This window comes from Macaca nemestrina, chromosome 4 (genome assembly GCF_043159975.1).
Source record: "Macaca nemestrina isolate mMacNem1 chromosome 4, mMacNem.hap1, whole genome shotgun sequence".
In the NCBI taxonomy this organism is placed as follows: Eukaryota; Metazoa; Chordata; class Mammalia; order Primates; family Cercopithecidae; genus Macaca; species Macaca nemestrina.
The window spans coordinates 32,449,215-32,465,574 of NC_092128.1; the positions used below are offsets into that span (position 1 = coordinate 32,449,215).

Sequence of the window (16,360 nt, forward strand, 5' to 3'; positions counted from 1 at the left end):
ATCTACATTGTGTCTGGAGGGCAAGAACCATGTCTTGGTCTTGTTAAATTCTCACATTGAACTTTGTGCCTTGAACAAAATGGGCATGCAGTATGTTTTTGTACAGTAATAGAGGACTGAGTCTTAAAACCAGTTGAAAATATCAACTTAAATAGTCTCCACATTTTTAAAATAACAGCTTTATAGAGATAACTTACATGCCAAAAATGATCTCTTTCAAAGTATGCAATTCAGTGGTTCTTTGTATATTCACAGTGTTGTACATCCATCACCAATATCTAATTTTATATCATTTTCATCATCATCCAAGAAATCCCATACCCTTTAGTGGACATTCTCTATTTCCTTCCTCCCTAGTTCCTGGAATTCAATGGATTTGCCTATTCTGGATATTATATATAAAATAAAAACATGCAATATGTAGTATTTTGTGATTAGCTTCAATCATTTCTTAGTGTAATGTTTTCAAGGTCCATCAATTTTGTAGTAGGTGTCAATACACTATTACTTTTTATTGCTAAGTAATATAGATATACCACATTTGTTTATCCTTTCATCAGTTAATGGACATTTGTGTTGTTTCTGGTTTTCAGGGGTATTATTAATAATGCTGCTACGAACATTTATACACAAATTTTTTTGGGAACATATGTGTTTAACGATCTTTGATATATACCTAGAAGTGGAATTGCTAGCTCATATCGAAACCCTGTGTTTAGCTTTCTAAGGAATTGTCAAATTTTCCAAAGCTACGGTACCATTTTACATTGCCACATCAATGCAAATAATTCCTTCATCAATACTTGCTATTGTCTTTATTTTTTATTATAATAGTCCTGGTTGGTGCTCTGGTTTTGATTTAGATTTCCCCGATAGCTAATAATGTTAGGTATATTTTCATGCACTATTGACCATTTGTATATTTTCTTTGGGAAATGTGTATTCAATTTATTAGCTCATTTGTAATGGAATTATTTGTAATTGAATTATTGGTCTTTTAACTGCTGAATTTTAACAGTTTTTGAAAAATATATTCTGGATACAAGTTCCTTAATAGAGATAATAATGACTTAAAAATATTTTTGCCTGTCCTGTGGGTTGTTTTTTAACAGTCTTGGTGGTGTGTCTTGAACCACAAAATTATTTCATATTGATGAAGTGCAATTTATTTTTTTGTTGTTGTTGCTTCTGCTTCTGGTGTCATATCTAAAAAACACTGCCTGACACAAGGTCATAAACATTTACTCCTGTTTTCTTCTAAGAGTTTTTAAGTTTTAGTTGTTGCATTGTGTCTTGGATACTTTTTGAGTTAAGTTTTGTATACAGTATGAGGTAGGTGTCTAACTTCATTATTTTGCATATGGGTAGGTGTTTATTTCTGGACTCTCTAGTCTACGCCACTAATTTGTTTATTATTATGCCTGTACTATGTTGTCTTGATTATTACATCCTTTGTAGTAAGTTTTAAAATCAGGAAATGTGAATACTCCGTCTTTGTTCTTTGCTTTCAAAATGTTGGCTATTCTGGGGTCCTTATATTTCCATATAAATTTTAGGATCAGATTATGAATTTCAGTGAAGGAGCCAGCTGAGATTTTGACTGGGATTGTGTTGAATATGTATGCAGATCAATGTGGGAAGTATCGCTATCTTAGCAGTAGTAAATCATCTGATTCATAAACATAGGATTTTTTTTCACCTATTTATACTTTTTTTTTTTTCACTTTTTTCAATGATGTTTTGTAGTTTTTCCTGGGTAAGTCTTGTGCTTCTTTTACTAAGTTTATCCCTAGGTATTTTATTTTCAATGTTAATGTAAATGACTTTTTTTTCTTAATTTTATTTTAAATTGTCTTTAAAATAGGAGAAGTCTTTGCACTTTTAAAGGTTATGTAGATCTGGAACATCACAGAAAAACAGAATTTCAGCCTGGGGATCATCTCAAGCATATTAAATTTTTGAAAGGACATGGGCCACTTTGAAGAAGAGAAAAATATTGTTTTCTTTGTGGTCACTTAAAGCTGTACATGACTCTAAGGAAATGCAGAATATTAAGGAATATATATATACACACACACACAAACACATATATATATAATACATATAATTATATAATTTTATATTCTGTTATCAAATTAACTGTGCCACATGTACTCATTCATGTGTGAATCATGTGATATGCAAAATACAATATTAAATTTTGAAATTTTAAGTACACATGCAGATTGTATGCATTGATAAAGCCTATTGATTACAAGAAATTTAATGAGTAATGGTTTAAAGATAATCATTAGTGTCTCTGGAAGTATTTGCACATGCAGTCTTCCATTACATAAGTCAGATATGTTGAGTTTCGAATATCAGGGTGTCAAACTAGTCAACAAAATAATTATTAACACTATGCTTACATATATAGAGCAAGAGGAAACGTGTTAAGAATGGTATGACTAAGTATCAGTTATCTGTAAACATTGTATTTAAAATTTTCCCACATCCTGCATATGGTAAGCACATTAACAAAGATACCACTTGATATTTCAGAAAAACATTGTATTAGAGATATTAGATTCAGAGTTCTGTAATGAATACTGAAAATTATTAATTGTAATGGAGCTTTTAATTGTTCAACATTCTTGTAATCCTTTCTTCAGGAGTCATTAAAACTATACAGAAGAAAATTATTCCATAAAAATTATATTCTTTTTAAAGAGTTTATAAAACAGTACTCTTAACTGACTTTTCTGAAAAGATGGAAAATTTAAAAATGCAAGCACACTTACCTCGAAACTTTGGTTTCATGATTGTTTGTGTACTTGTCTGCAGTAATAACAGGATTTGACAGCAGAAACCAGCTGATGACTTACATTTTCTGAAATGCACTGGATTGAAACCTATTGAATGAATCACTATTGGTAAACATTGTCAAGATAAGAATAGGCCATTGTTTTGTCCCTGGAAGATCTATCTATATAACTATCCCCCATTTGTTATACCATGTATTTTAGACTGAAAACATCTTAATAACAGAGTAATACCAAAGGTGAAGAAGGTAAATTTTAAAAATCTATAGTTAAGGCATCTCTTTATACTTATAATGAAAGATGGTATAATTTGTTAATATAGAAATAAACAAAGGTTGAATAATCTTTGTTTATGCTTTGTAACAGTTGTGGAAATTAGGCAGTTTTCATTTACTTTCAAATAGTGTTGGCTTTAATTATTATTTAGCAACTATGTAAAATAAGTTGTTAGTGTCAAATATTACTGTATTTATAAGATCCTTGTTCAAGCATTTGTTATTTGTCCTTTCTTGAAGTGGATACTAGTTGGTTTGTAGACGTTAGCTATGAAATCAATTTACAGTATAGTTTAGCATAAATAGATTCCTTGATGAAAATGAAGTCATGTATATTTAGCATGTATATTTAACATATTTATTAAAACATAAACTGTAAACTATAACATTGTAATCTCCTTTATAATAAAAATATCACACATATTGCTTAATTTTTTTTTACTTAAAATTCATAGCTGTTAAAAATTTTGGTATTTTTCATAGTCTTATAACTTTATTTTTCATTTATGAAAAACATTTTTTCATTGGTACGAAACATTAAAAATTTATCAAGGAAAATTTCACATTTAGCTTATAATGATAAATACTTATCCTATGTAATGAGACTTATCTGATATAGGTATATTTCTTTTTTAACACGTCTTATGTTCTTCTGAGAAATAATACATATTGAGAATTAAAGCTTCCGACACGTGATTAGAGACACTGACCTTTAGGGTTTCTTGAAGTTTAATGTTTCCAATATATTTTTCTGTTTTGTTGTTGTTGTTGTTGTTGTTTTGTTTGTTTTTTTTTTTGAGCAGGAACATTGTAAATCTATGGAGGTTCCCAACAAAATGCAATTTTGTTTCTACAGTAATTAGCTTTTACATATAACCTTAAAAAACATATTTTCTTATCTTGTAAGAGTCCATTAGGGTATAAAGTTAATTACTGAAGCACCCAGTGGAGCATTTCATTTTTTTCTCAGTGTTTTTTGAAAGAAATCACTGTGTGCTTCCATTTACCTTTCTTTCTTCCTGCAATCTTATAAGTAAATAAAATATAATATTTTTAAGTCATTAAAACTGAATAAGAAACTAGAGGGTTATAGTAGATTACATTTCTTTTGTGGTAAGCTGACAGGATAGATCTAATAGTCTCAAATGCCCTCATGAAGAAGCATCTACTTTCTCAAGGGCGGATGTCTGAAATTAAAGACACAAAGTCTCTACTCTACCTTGAAGAGATTCGACAGCCCTTTAAAAGTATTGAGCTTGAAGACTACAGTTCTCTGGCCTCAACGATTCACCCCAGATTCAAGAAAGGAAAACATTCTTAAGTAATCATTCATGAGAACAATTTCAGTCACCTGATTGTCAAAGAGTAAGCCACCATAAGAATGAGGAAGGAATATTGCTAAAGCTACATACTTCGGGCTGTTTTGGAAGTATACAGTAGCTGTCCCTGGGTGTGCCTGCTGGACGGATAACTACACTGATATTAAAATGAAAGTGGCCACCAAGTAGCTGAGTTTAATTTGAGCTGCATTCATTTTCTATTGTTGCAGAACAAGTAACTCCAAAATGTAGCAGTTTAAAACAATAAACCTCATCTCACAATATTCTGTAGATCAGAAATTCAGGAACAGCTTAGCTGGGTTTTCCTGGCTCAGGGTCTCTCATGAGGTTGTATTCAAGGTATCATTCATTCAGATGTCACCTGAAGGCTTGACTGGAGCCAGACGATGACTTTCTGGGCATCTCCTTCACACGCATGGGAAGTTGGTGCTTGCTGTGGGCAGGAGGCCTCCATTCTTTCCACAGGGCTGCTAAGAGTATTGATGATGAGTATTGGAGGGAGTTGGCTCTGGAGGTGGAACTTGGACACCAGACCAATCTGAGGGCTGGTTAAAACAGGGACAGGACAGAAGCAGCTTCCCATAAGACATGTCCACCATTGCCATGGCAGTTACAGCCTCTTTCTATGGCAATGACCTGCAACCCAGTAGTTATTACCCTTTTCCTAGAACTTTCTGCATAATCCCCAGAACTGCATAATCTGCAGAACTGCCCTGAGCTGTTGCTCTCTGCCTGTAGGGTAACTCTGCAGGAACAGTCATGGAGCTCTAACACTGTCTAGAACTGGAACACTGCTGCTTCAGTAAAGCTGTTTTCTTCTAACCGCCAGCAGCTTGCCCTTGAATTCTTTCCTGGGTGAAGCCAAGAATTCTGGCAGGCTTGGTCCCACTTTGGGGCTCGTCTGTCCTGCATCAGTGACACTGGAGTGCTTCCGCTCAAGTGAATTATCCAGCAGAGGCAAGGCTAAAACCAAAATGCCTTTTATGACCTGGCCTCAGAAGAGACATACCATCATTTCTGGAATATACTATTGTTTACACAGACTAGCCCTATTCAAAGTGGGACGGGGCCACAGGAGCACATGAATTTTCAGAGGTGAGCTTAGTGGGGGCCATGGTGGAGTAGACTGCCACAGAGTATAGTAATTATTTTGGATTATCAGTAAAGGTGAACTTATGAAAATAAGTTATCCTTTTTTTCTGAAACATTCCTTCATCTCCCTTTTCTGTGCCTCTTCAGCACCCTCTATTTCCAAATCCCAGTACTTCTAAGCCGTATCCTTATTCCTCAGGGCTCTGCTGTGGTGCCTTTCCTATCCTTTCTCCCTCACGAATTCAACAAATACGTATTGAGGGCGAATTGTATGCCAGTCACTGTTTGTTCACACCAGTGAAAAAATTACTCATTTCATAGAGCTTACCTTTTATAGTAGCTGCTTTTCATAGTAAGTGGTCTCCTGTCATCCATAATTTTCAGTTTTGTCCTATTAGCATTCTGCTAAAATTACTGTATGTCTAATAAGAAAACCAAATTCAAGGTAAGAGATCAATGATTGGCACTATCTCTTTCATGAACTGCTTGTATTTCAATAGAGTTATTCTATGATTTAACCTGAAAGCATAAGGTTGGATTTTAAGGCCCTGAGGCAGATACTGAGCAAAGTAAGGAAAATCTCATTTGTACTAATTTCCCTGCTTTAAATCACCATAGGGCCACTTTCGTTCAGTAAAAAAACATTGCCATCAACTTATCTCATTCAGCATGGTGTTTTGCACAACATGGAAATGGAAGACTAAGAAAAAAAGGATATTTCAAGCCTAAACAGGGGCACAACACATTAATATAGTTATCTGCATGAACACATGAGGAAAGTCAGAGATTAAAGTAACTCATTTTGCCATTTCCTTTCAAAATTGATGCAGTGCGATTTGAATTTCTCTAAGTATGGTAGAAAGACATGGATCATCTTTTATATATGTTTATATCCTAACCCAGTGTTTCAGAGATTCTGCCATTTATATTTGTGATTAACTCTAAAGCATCTTTCTACGGGGCTTATTTATTTTTGTATTTTATTTTTTTAGTGTTAAAACTGTTTCGACCAATACATCTTTCTCCAGATGTCACATTGGTCAGCATTGAGGAGGTAAATGGAAACTAATGACGCTCATCAAGTTGATGAGGTGAATGATATGTTGGATCCAGTCACTTAACACTTTCATAAAGTCAATATCAGGGGTAAAACCTAGGCTCTTATTATGGTAAACTGTATTTGTACTGTCAGCATTCTGTGATTTATTACAAACCCGTGGCTAGGATTAGGATATTATAAATGGGGGAAAAATGGAAGGCTCATTAATTTTTTATACCCACAGGTGGAACACATGCAGTGGGCTCATAGAGAACATACTCACCCGGCGTCGGTCTGCAGCCTGCCGTGTAAGCCAGGGGAGAGGAAGAAAACGGTGAAAGGGGTCCCTTGCTGCTGGCACTGTGAACGCTGTGAAGGTTACAACTACCAGGTGGATGAGCTGTCCTGTGAACTTTGCCCTCTGGATCAGAGACCCAACATCAACCGCACAGGCTGCCAGCTTATCCCCATCATCAAATTGGAGTGGCATTCTCCCTGGGCTGTGGTGCCTGTGTTTGTTGCAATATTGGGAATCATCGCCACCACCTTTGTGATCGTGACCTTTGTCCGCTATAATGACACACCTATCGTGAGGGCTTCAGGACGCGAACTTAGTTACGTGCTCCTAACAGGGATTTTTCTCTGTTATTCAATCACCTTTTTAATGATTGCAGCACCAGATACAATCATATGCTCCTTCCGACGAATCTTCCTAGGACTTGGCATGTGTTTCAGCTATGCAGCCCTTCTGACCAAAACAAACCGTATTCATCGAATATTTGAGCAGGGGAAGAAATCTGTCACAGCGCCCAAGTTTATTAGTCCAGCATCTCAGCTGGTGATCACCTTCAGCCTCATCTCTGTCCAGCTCCTTGGAGTGTTTGTCTGGTTTGTTGTGGATCCCCCCCACATCATCATTGACTATGGAGAGCAGCGGACACTAGATCCAGAGAAGGCCAGGGGAGTGCTCAAGTGTGACATTTCTGATCTCTCACTCATTTGTTCACTTGGATACAGTATCCTCTTGATGGTCACTTGTACTGTTTATGCCATTAAAACGAGAGGTGTCCCAGAGACTTTCAACGAAGCCAAACCTATTGGATTTACCATGTATACCACCTGTATCATTTGGTTAGCTTTCATCCCCATCTTTTTTGGTACAGCCCAGTCAGCAGAAAAGGTAAGTGGCAGAAAATGCACTTGACAACTTTTTCCTGGATTGAACATCTTCTTTTAGGATGCTTTTCCTCCTTTTATTTGGTTCACTTATATTCTCTCAAGATGCTTCAGTCTGTGCTATTCTTAGTGTGTGTGTGTGTGTATATATATCCATCCATCAAGGTCACATTGCTTTGAATTTGTGTTGACAAAGCCTGATTTTCCATGAAAAACACTTTAATGTGTCCTCCTTGGCAAGGTTGAAGATTGACAGGGCTCACATCACTTTCTGAGTCTCCCTTCCCAGCTCTGCTATCTGCTAACATCACTGTTCTTTTCCAAATGTTAATTAAAAGAGGGAGGAAGAAAGGGCAGACATGGTTCACAGGGGTGAGCTGTCCCTGAGATATGCCACTGCATGACAAATGCCTTCTTTTCTGTTCTAATGTAACTCTGGGATAAAGCCATTGCTTGGTAATTATGATGATTTTAGCCATGGAAGCAGAGTTTATAGTGAAATAATCACACACACATGCAAAGACTGAATGGCTTTGTTCAGTCTGAACCATCTTACTATTTCTCCTCAGTCCCCATTCTTGTTGCTTTTTCATATGTGGAAGTTGATGATGAGGGTAAAAAAAGCAACCATGGACAATTATATAAAGCAGCTTATACATTTTAGAAGGCGAAGATCAATGGACTCCCCCAATGTAATTTCTTTTGTCACTAATCTCTTGTTAATGCTTTCCACATAAAATACTGCTGGTAAAGAATATCTGTATAGGAAGGGAGTGTTTGCTGAGTTGGATGTTGTAGTTCTATATACAGAAAAGCAGAGAACTCAGGTGAACTCTGAATTCCATGGTTTCGGTAGTGGGATGGAGGTAAACCAGCTTGAAACACAGGAGAATGCTGTCTTTCTGTAATGACAGCCCTTCTGCCCTGACGGGCATGTGAGAGAGTTCTTTCAGAGTGAGGACTTGATTGTTCCATCCTGTGCCACCAGAGATTGTGAGAAAAATGAAACATCCTGGGGTAATTACATTCCCCAGGCTATAGCATTCCAAGGAGTTTCTGCATGACCCAGCAGAAAATCTCAGCAAATTCACAGAAAATTTCCACAACAAGGGGACAGAAAGCTCATTAGTATGAGTATTCATCCCTTCCTCAATCAATGTGGCCTTCAACTATTTTTGGACAAATAATGTACTTCAGCAAACTTGCTGCTGAAGAGAATAAACTTCTGATTCTATTAAGTATGTTTTTTGAAGGAAAAATATAAAAAATAACCATTTTCTCTCAGAACAGTAACACTGCAGAGTTGTAGATGCCCCCTGAGGAACAGTGATGAAGATGATAAGAAATTCACAGTGAAATGAACACATGAATATGCCAGAGGGTGGAGGTTGCTCTGTGTTGCTGAGACTGTGGGAGTTGTTCATTCACTTGAAAACCTGGGGGTTATGTGTAATTTTATGGCTATCTATATAGCTATGCCTATGCCAACATGATTGAGTGTGGCTAGCAAAATTCCTTTTTCTTTCTTAGCTTTCTTAAATCAAACTAAATCTAAGAAGCACTCGGAAAGACACATTATAAAATATGTTAATGGATTCATTTTGTATGTATAATATAGTTGAATGTAAAAAAGACTAAAGAAATCAATTAAGAAATGCTAACTCTAGGAATTTTGAGAATATTTTAGAGTCCACAAATTATTTAGTCATGGAAATGTCGAATTCAGATTAGCTCTACATCAACGGCTATCACGTTATAAATAACTAAGATTTTGGTACTGAAGTACTTCATAAAATTATGTGTTACCCTAAATCTACATCTGAAAATTTGCTACCTGCTACTCTCTGTCCAAGTTTCTTTTATTATTCAAGACAATACATAAAATTATTGACAAGTCTAGACAACATAGCAAGATCCTATCTCTACAATAATAAAAATAAAAAATTAGCCAGGTATGGTGTCGTGCACCTGCAGTCCTAGCTATTCAGGAGGCTGAGGCAGCAGGGATGACTTGAGCCCAGGAGTTCAAGGCTATAGTGAGCTAGGATCATGCCACTGCACTACAGGCTGGGCAGCAGAGTGAGACCTGGTCTCTACCAAAAAACAAAAAAATGCTCGAGAATGTTTACGTTTTCACATTGAGTAAATTATTGACATGAATATTAAAAATGAACAAAACTTGTATGTCTCTACAAGAAGGCTTTAAATATGTTGTATTGACCTTGGAGGGCCAAAGAGCTGGTCAGTCCTCCATTTTCATTTGTACAGACAGTCAGCCCCATGTTGTCAGCTTGAAGTGTTTACTACAGCTAGCCAGCGCACACATCCATTAACCCAGCAGCTCCTTATTGAGCATTGTGTCCGTCATTGAGCTAATTATTGAGCCCATGTCAGTCGGCTTCTCTGAGCCTCCTTTGCAAGGCTCAGTCTGGCTCCTAGCTCCTGATGCCTGCCAGCACCAGCAAGGTGCCAGGCTCAAAGTCAGAAAAGGATCAGGCTCAAGGGCAGGAGAAGATGGTGAGGGGTCAGATCTGTGATGAGAAAGCAAACAATAGAACTGTGCATTCTGTGACTGTGCATTGGTGACACCGAATTTACAACTTACGGAAGAGCAAAATGTCTTCCAGTATGCATTTAATTGTTTCTTCTCAGAATAACGTCAGAGAATGCATCGAACCATACTGGTCTCTCTGAAATTACAAGAAGCAGGAATAACAACTTAGTTGAAAAGTTTAGACAGATGTTTTGGGAAACGTTTGGGTAAAATCAAGTTATAAAGGGACACTTGTAGCAATTATGAAAACAGACAGCTTTCTGAAGTATCTTTATTCAATGATATATCATTTAACTTCCCCACATTCCTTTGTCCTCTGTTTTTGAAATCAAGATGAATCATTTTTCCCAATAGATTTTAATAACATCATTTGTAAGTACTGCTGAATTCAACTAAATTATGGTATAAAGGCACCTTTTGTTTCCCTATAGAAAAGTGGTGTGAAGGAAGGGTAGACCACTGAGGCATAGCCATACAGTAACACAAACTCATATAATTGTACTGAAAAGAGAAAAAAATTAAAATGTAATTGACTTAACAGTCAGGAGAAGTATCCTTAGGGATGGTAAGGGGCTGTAAGGATGGCAGAAATCTCTAAAACACATATTTTATCATCCTTAATTGGGCTCATAAAATCGAGATAATCAGACAAGGGTTACGACACTGTCAACCTCCAGTGAGCACTGTGCGTCATCTAGGGCATTCGATGGAAACAAAACAAAACACCCTCAAAGTGGAACAGAAAATAAAACTGAAAAAGGCAAGAAAAGAAAAGAAAAGAAAAGAAAAAACCTCCAATAATCTCAAACCAGCTTTGCTTGCAGTGACCTCAGGATGCATAGCAGCTTAAGTCAGAAACCTGGGTGTCACCTTAGACTCCACCCTCTACTCACTCCTGCGCCTTTATTTCCTCTTCTCACTTTTAAAAGTCATCGTTCTCAATCTGTGGCCAATAAGCAATGTCTGAATGAGTATGTCTCTTAACATACAGCTCTTCTTATAGTCCATTCTCAATAAATGCCTATTCAATGAGTTAATATTAATGATATAATAATATAAAGGCATATTTGTGATTTAAGTTAGACTACAGCACAATGGGAATCTTCTGTATGCATCTTATTGTAATCTCCATTATAACAATTTTTTTTTCTGAAAAAAATGATTTCCCATTTAATGATGGGTCATGTATATTTTTTCCTAAAAATTTGTCATTGTCACTTATTCTCACATAGGGCTACTACATGTTTAAAGAGAAGAACAAGAAAGAATTATTGTAGTTGTCCTTTGTTTCATCCATAATTCACAAAGCAAAGGAGAACTGATGCAACTATTGAGATACTTTTGCCATATCACCCCTCTTGTTCTTTTTCTGTATTTATCTACTTTAGGGGCAGAAGAGTGTAGGGCTACACAGGTGGGCCAGTGGAGTAGGAAAGAGCATAAGCTCCTGAACATGAAATCTTGGGTTCAAATCCTGTGTCTGCTAAATCGCTGAGAACACATGGGCAAGTGCCTATGTATCTATAGGTGGTAATGAGTTCCCCCCGGACAATACAAATTCCAATACAAAGCAATGTAAAGCAACCCCCTGCCATCGCACCCAGCCCTGTTCTCGAGCTAGAGAAAACTTGAGTTCATATATTCTGGGGAAAAGCAGGAAGAGGGTCGATTATTTAAAAGAAACACACATACACACACACACAACTTCTTTTGTCTCTGTACGGTGTGTTTTTTGTACTAATAGATACCTCATATTTGTTTTGCTGAAAGTTACATGACAGGAGTCATGAAACGTGTTTCATGCACATAATAGGCAGTGAATAAATGTTGGCTATCATTATCATTTGGCTGTTACCCATGCACTCAGCATAATACTGAGTCTGTAATAGGGACTTTAAAAACTATTTGTTTAATAACTGAATATATTCAAATGAATAGAGTAGGAGGATGTGATTTGATTTATCCAAGTAATTGTCCCAATTTCTTCTGCCAGGTAGATCATAGCTGAGCAGACTCCCAGCTGAACTGAAAGTGTTTCCTTACTTCTTTTTTTTTTTTTTTTTTTTTTGAGATGGAGTCTTGCTCTGTCGCCAGGCTGGAGTATAGTGGCGCTATCTTGGCTCACTGCAACCTCTGCCTCCCAGGTTCAAGTGATTCTCCTGCCTCAGCCTCCCAAGTAACTGGGACTATAGGCACACACCGCTACTCCCAGCTAATGTTTGTATTTTTAGTAGAGATGGAGTTTCACCATGTTGGCCAGGATGATCTCGATCTCTTGACCTCATGATCCACCCATCTCAGCCTCCCAAAATGCTAGGATTACACGCATGAGCCAGTGCACCCAGCCTGAAAGTGTTTTCTTAAACATAGAGCCTTGCCCGAAGAGTAGATCTTACAGATTACAGCAGTTAAAGAGGGCTGTGAGGGAGAGAAGAATCTGGAGCATTTGGAGACAGGACAGAGTTGTTCCTGAGGCATTGTGTACCTGCCTTCAAATATTTAGCAGACGATACTGGAAGAAAAAATAAATATCATCAGAAAGCAGTTGCTGAAATCTTTGTATTATAATTTGAAATGTGAATAACTCTAATAAAAGTTTTGAGAGGTAGTTTGGAGATCAGTAATAAAATTCCTGCTCTAAGGAATAGTCCAGATGAGAAAAGAACAGCCTGAAAATCCTGCGGAAAGAGTGTCAATAACCTGGACAACGAGGGAAGAGATTTGTAGAATAGATCAAACCAGAGGAAAATTTTCAGCCGTACCTTGTCTCCTGACATTTCTCCATTTCCTTAAAGGAGGGCAGTAGAAATGATTATCAGTATCCACATTGCATGTTTGTAATAATTAAATATTGCATATAACTATCTAGGCTACCTGTTGGTAAACTATATACCATTTTCTTTCCCCCCCGCCTTTTTTTTTGAGATGAAGTCTCGCTCTGTTGCCCAGGCTGGAGTACAGTGGCGCCATCTTGGCTCACTGCAAACTCTGCCTCCTAGGTTCAAGCGATTCTCTTGCCTCAGCCTCTCAAGTAGCTAGGATTACAAGTATGCACCACCACACCCAGCTACTTTTGTATTTTTAGTAGAGATGGGGTTTCACCATGTTGGCCAGGCTGGTCTCGAACTCCTGACCTTAAGTGATCCACCCGCCTCGGCCTCCCAAAGTGCTGGGATTACAAGCATGAGCCACTGCACCCAGCCAACTATATACCATTTTATTTCCTTGTCAGTTCATAGTCATTTGAAGCAGATCCTTTTGAGCTGTGCCACATTACGGAACTATTTAATGTATTGTGGTCAATTTTTTTGATTATATGAGACTATATGAGATTATATGAGATTATATGAGATCTATTATATGAGACTGTTGCAGTCTGCTCTGGAAGGGGGAAGTAAATTTTCAAAAAATTGGAAAAGAAAGCGTGTATGTGGCCTCATTTATGCTCTTAGTTTAAATGATATGCTTGTGAAGATTCAGAGGAAACATGGAATTCTCATGTAGAGCACATGCAGGCAGGACTGCCGAGTAGCTCTCCTAGGGAATGCTGCCTTATATAAGTTTTTGTTTTCATTTTTTTTTTCTGATTGTGTTACATATTATTCCTGCAGAAAATTACCAACTTTAACATTTAGAGGAATTCTTTTGAGGGAAGCCATCTTACTTCATAGCACAAAGAAATATTTGCTCAATGAATCTTTTTAGATTACACCTCCTACTTTTGGGGGTTCTGAGGAAGCTGTGGGGCCGAAGATTACTTAATTTAAGTGCTTATTATTAGTGGCATTGTGGTATTTTTACACTCAGTTTTCAATTGAAATTGAGTTCACAAAGAGTTTGAATTCTCCGCCCAGTTACAACAATTTATGCAACTAGACCATTAGATACACAGCCTGGGAACTTACAGCTAGAGCTAACACATCGAAATGGTTCAACTTTCTGAATATGATGGAAAAATCCTGAGGTACTAGATTTGATTAAGACTGAAATGTAAATATTTTCAGAGTCATAGTGACCATGACTTTATGTTAAAATGCTTTAGGAGAATATCATATACACCTAATCTTTTAATACATAAACCTAATCTTTTCTATACAGACAGAATCTTAATGACACCCAGGACTGTTGATAATGCAGAATGTAGTGACTGATTTACTTATTATGATTTTGTAGGACATTTTTTATGCTTCAGTAGATGCTTGTATCTCATGGAACATACAGGGTGCCAGGAAGAACAGATTGCAAGCAAACAGTTCCTTTTGGCTGTAACCATATATATATATATATATATATATATATATATATATATATGTATGTATGTATGTATTTTTATGTTGGGAAATGTAAAAGAAAAATCTAAATGTGGTATCATATGGGTTAGTACCACCTACCTTAAAGTGTAGAAAAAATATTTAACCAAATATTAATATATATTCCGGGCTATCTAAAATAAATTTGAAACAGATTTATTTGAATAATTAAAAGAATATATAAAAAGAAATTTAATCTGGTTTCTGGTTCAAGATAATGGCTGGCACAAAGATACTTGTATGTCCTCCATCTAAGGTAACAAATGACAAAAATAATGAGATTTAAAAAAAGAAAGAAGACTAAGAGGAAGGGAGAAAGAGAAGGAGAGAGAATGAGAGGAAGCCATTATATTGTTAGAACCAACATTTGGTAAAACTGAGAAAGTCTTGAAAAATAAAAGCCAGTTGGGTCTGATTTATGGAGAAATTCAAAGAAGGGAAGCACAACCCAAGATGCATAAGTGGTTTTTACTATAAAAGTCCCAAATAATTTCCAAACCTAAAGTCAACATAAAGGCCTGCACCAGACATCAGAGTGACCATCAGGGAAATATTTAAAGAACTGCATTTCAGGAGATCTGGACCAGTTGGGCTCCTCCTTACTTCCCCTTTCTGTTCCAACCTTAATGTAGAAAGAGTGCAAGTTAAAGAACTCTAAAGAATGGGAATTATCAGATGAGTAGATTGCAAAAATCTTTTCCCATTCTGTAGGTTGCCTGTTCACTCTGATGGTAGTTTCTTTTGCTGTGCAGAAGCTCTTTAGTTTAATTAGATCCCATTTGTCAATTTTGGCTTTTGCTGCTGTTGCTTTTGGTGTTTTAGACATGAAGTCTTTGCCCATGCCTATGTCCTGAATGGTACTACCTAGGTTTTCCTCTAGGATTTTTATGGTATTAGGTCTAACATTTAAGTCTCTAATCCATCTTGAATTAATTTTCGTATAAGGAGTAAGGAAAGGATCCAGTTTCAGCTTTCTACTTACGGCTAGCCAATTTTCCCAGCACCATTTATTAAATAGGGAATCCTTTCCCCATTTCTTGTTTCTCTCAGGTTTGTCAAAGATCAGATGGCTGTAGATGTGTGGTATTATTTCTGAGGACTCTGTTCTGTTCCATTGGTCTATATCTCTGTTTTGGTACCAGTACCATGCTGTTTTGGTTACTGTAGCCTTGTAGTATAGTTTGAAGTCAGGTAGCGTGATGCCTCCAGCTTTGTTCTTTTGACTTAGGATTGTCTTGGAGATGCGGGCTCTTTTTTGGTTCCATATGAACTTTAAAGCAGTTTTTTCCAATTCTGTGAAGAAACTCGTTGGTAGCTTGATGGGGATGGCATTGAATCTATAAATTAGCTTGGGCAGTATGGCCATTTTCACGATATTGATTCTTCCTATCCATGAGCATGGTATGTTCTTCCATTTGTTTGTGTCCTCTTTTATTTCACTGAGCAGTGGTTTGTAGTTCTCCTTGAAGAGGTCCTTTACATCCCTTGTAAGTTGGATTCCTAGATATTTTATTCTCTTTGAAGCAATTGTGAATGGAAGTTCATTCCTGATTTGGCTCTCTGTTTGTCTGTTACTGGTGTATAAGAATGCTTGTGATTTTTGCACATTAATTTTGTATCCTGAGACTTTGCTGAAGTTGCTTATCAGCTTAAGGAGATTTTGGGCTGAGACAATGGGGTTTTCTAAATATACAATCATATCATCTGCAAACAGGGACAGTTTGACTTCTTCTTTTCCTAACTGAATACCCTTGATTTCTTTCTCTTGCCTAA

At 36.7% G+C, this 16,360-nt stretch overlaps 1 protein-coding gene across 8 annotated transcripts in view; it reads left to right on the plus strand.

Annotated features, from left to right (window-relative positions):
• The window catches only part of LOC105474850 (glutamate metabotropic receptor 8), an 808,970-nt gene that overhangs the window by 699,343 nt on the left and 93,267 nt on the right, over positions 1-16,360 (plus strand). For all 8 annotated transcript variants that reach the window (XM_071094550.1, XM_071094551.1, XM_011729672.2 and 5 more), the window contains one exon: positions 6,792-7,727. In XM_071094550.1, the coding sequence (XP_070950651.1) occupies positions 6,792-7,727 (936 nt within the window). The remainder of the gene's footprint in view (positions 1-6,791; positions 7,728-16,360) is intronic.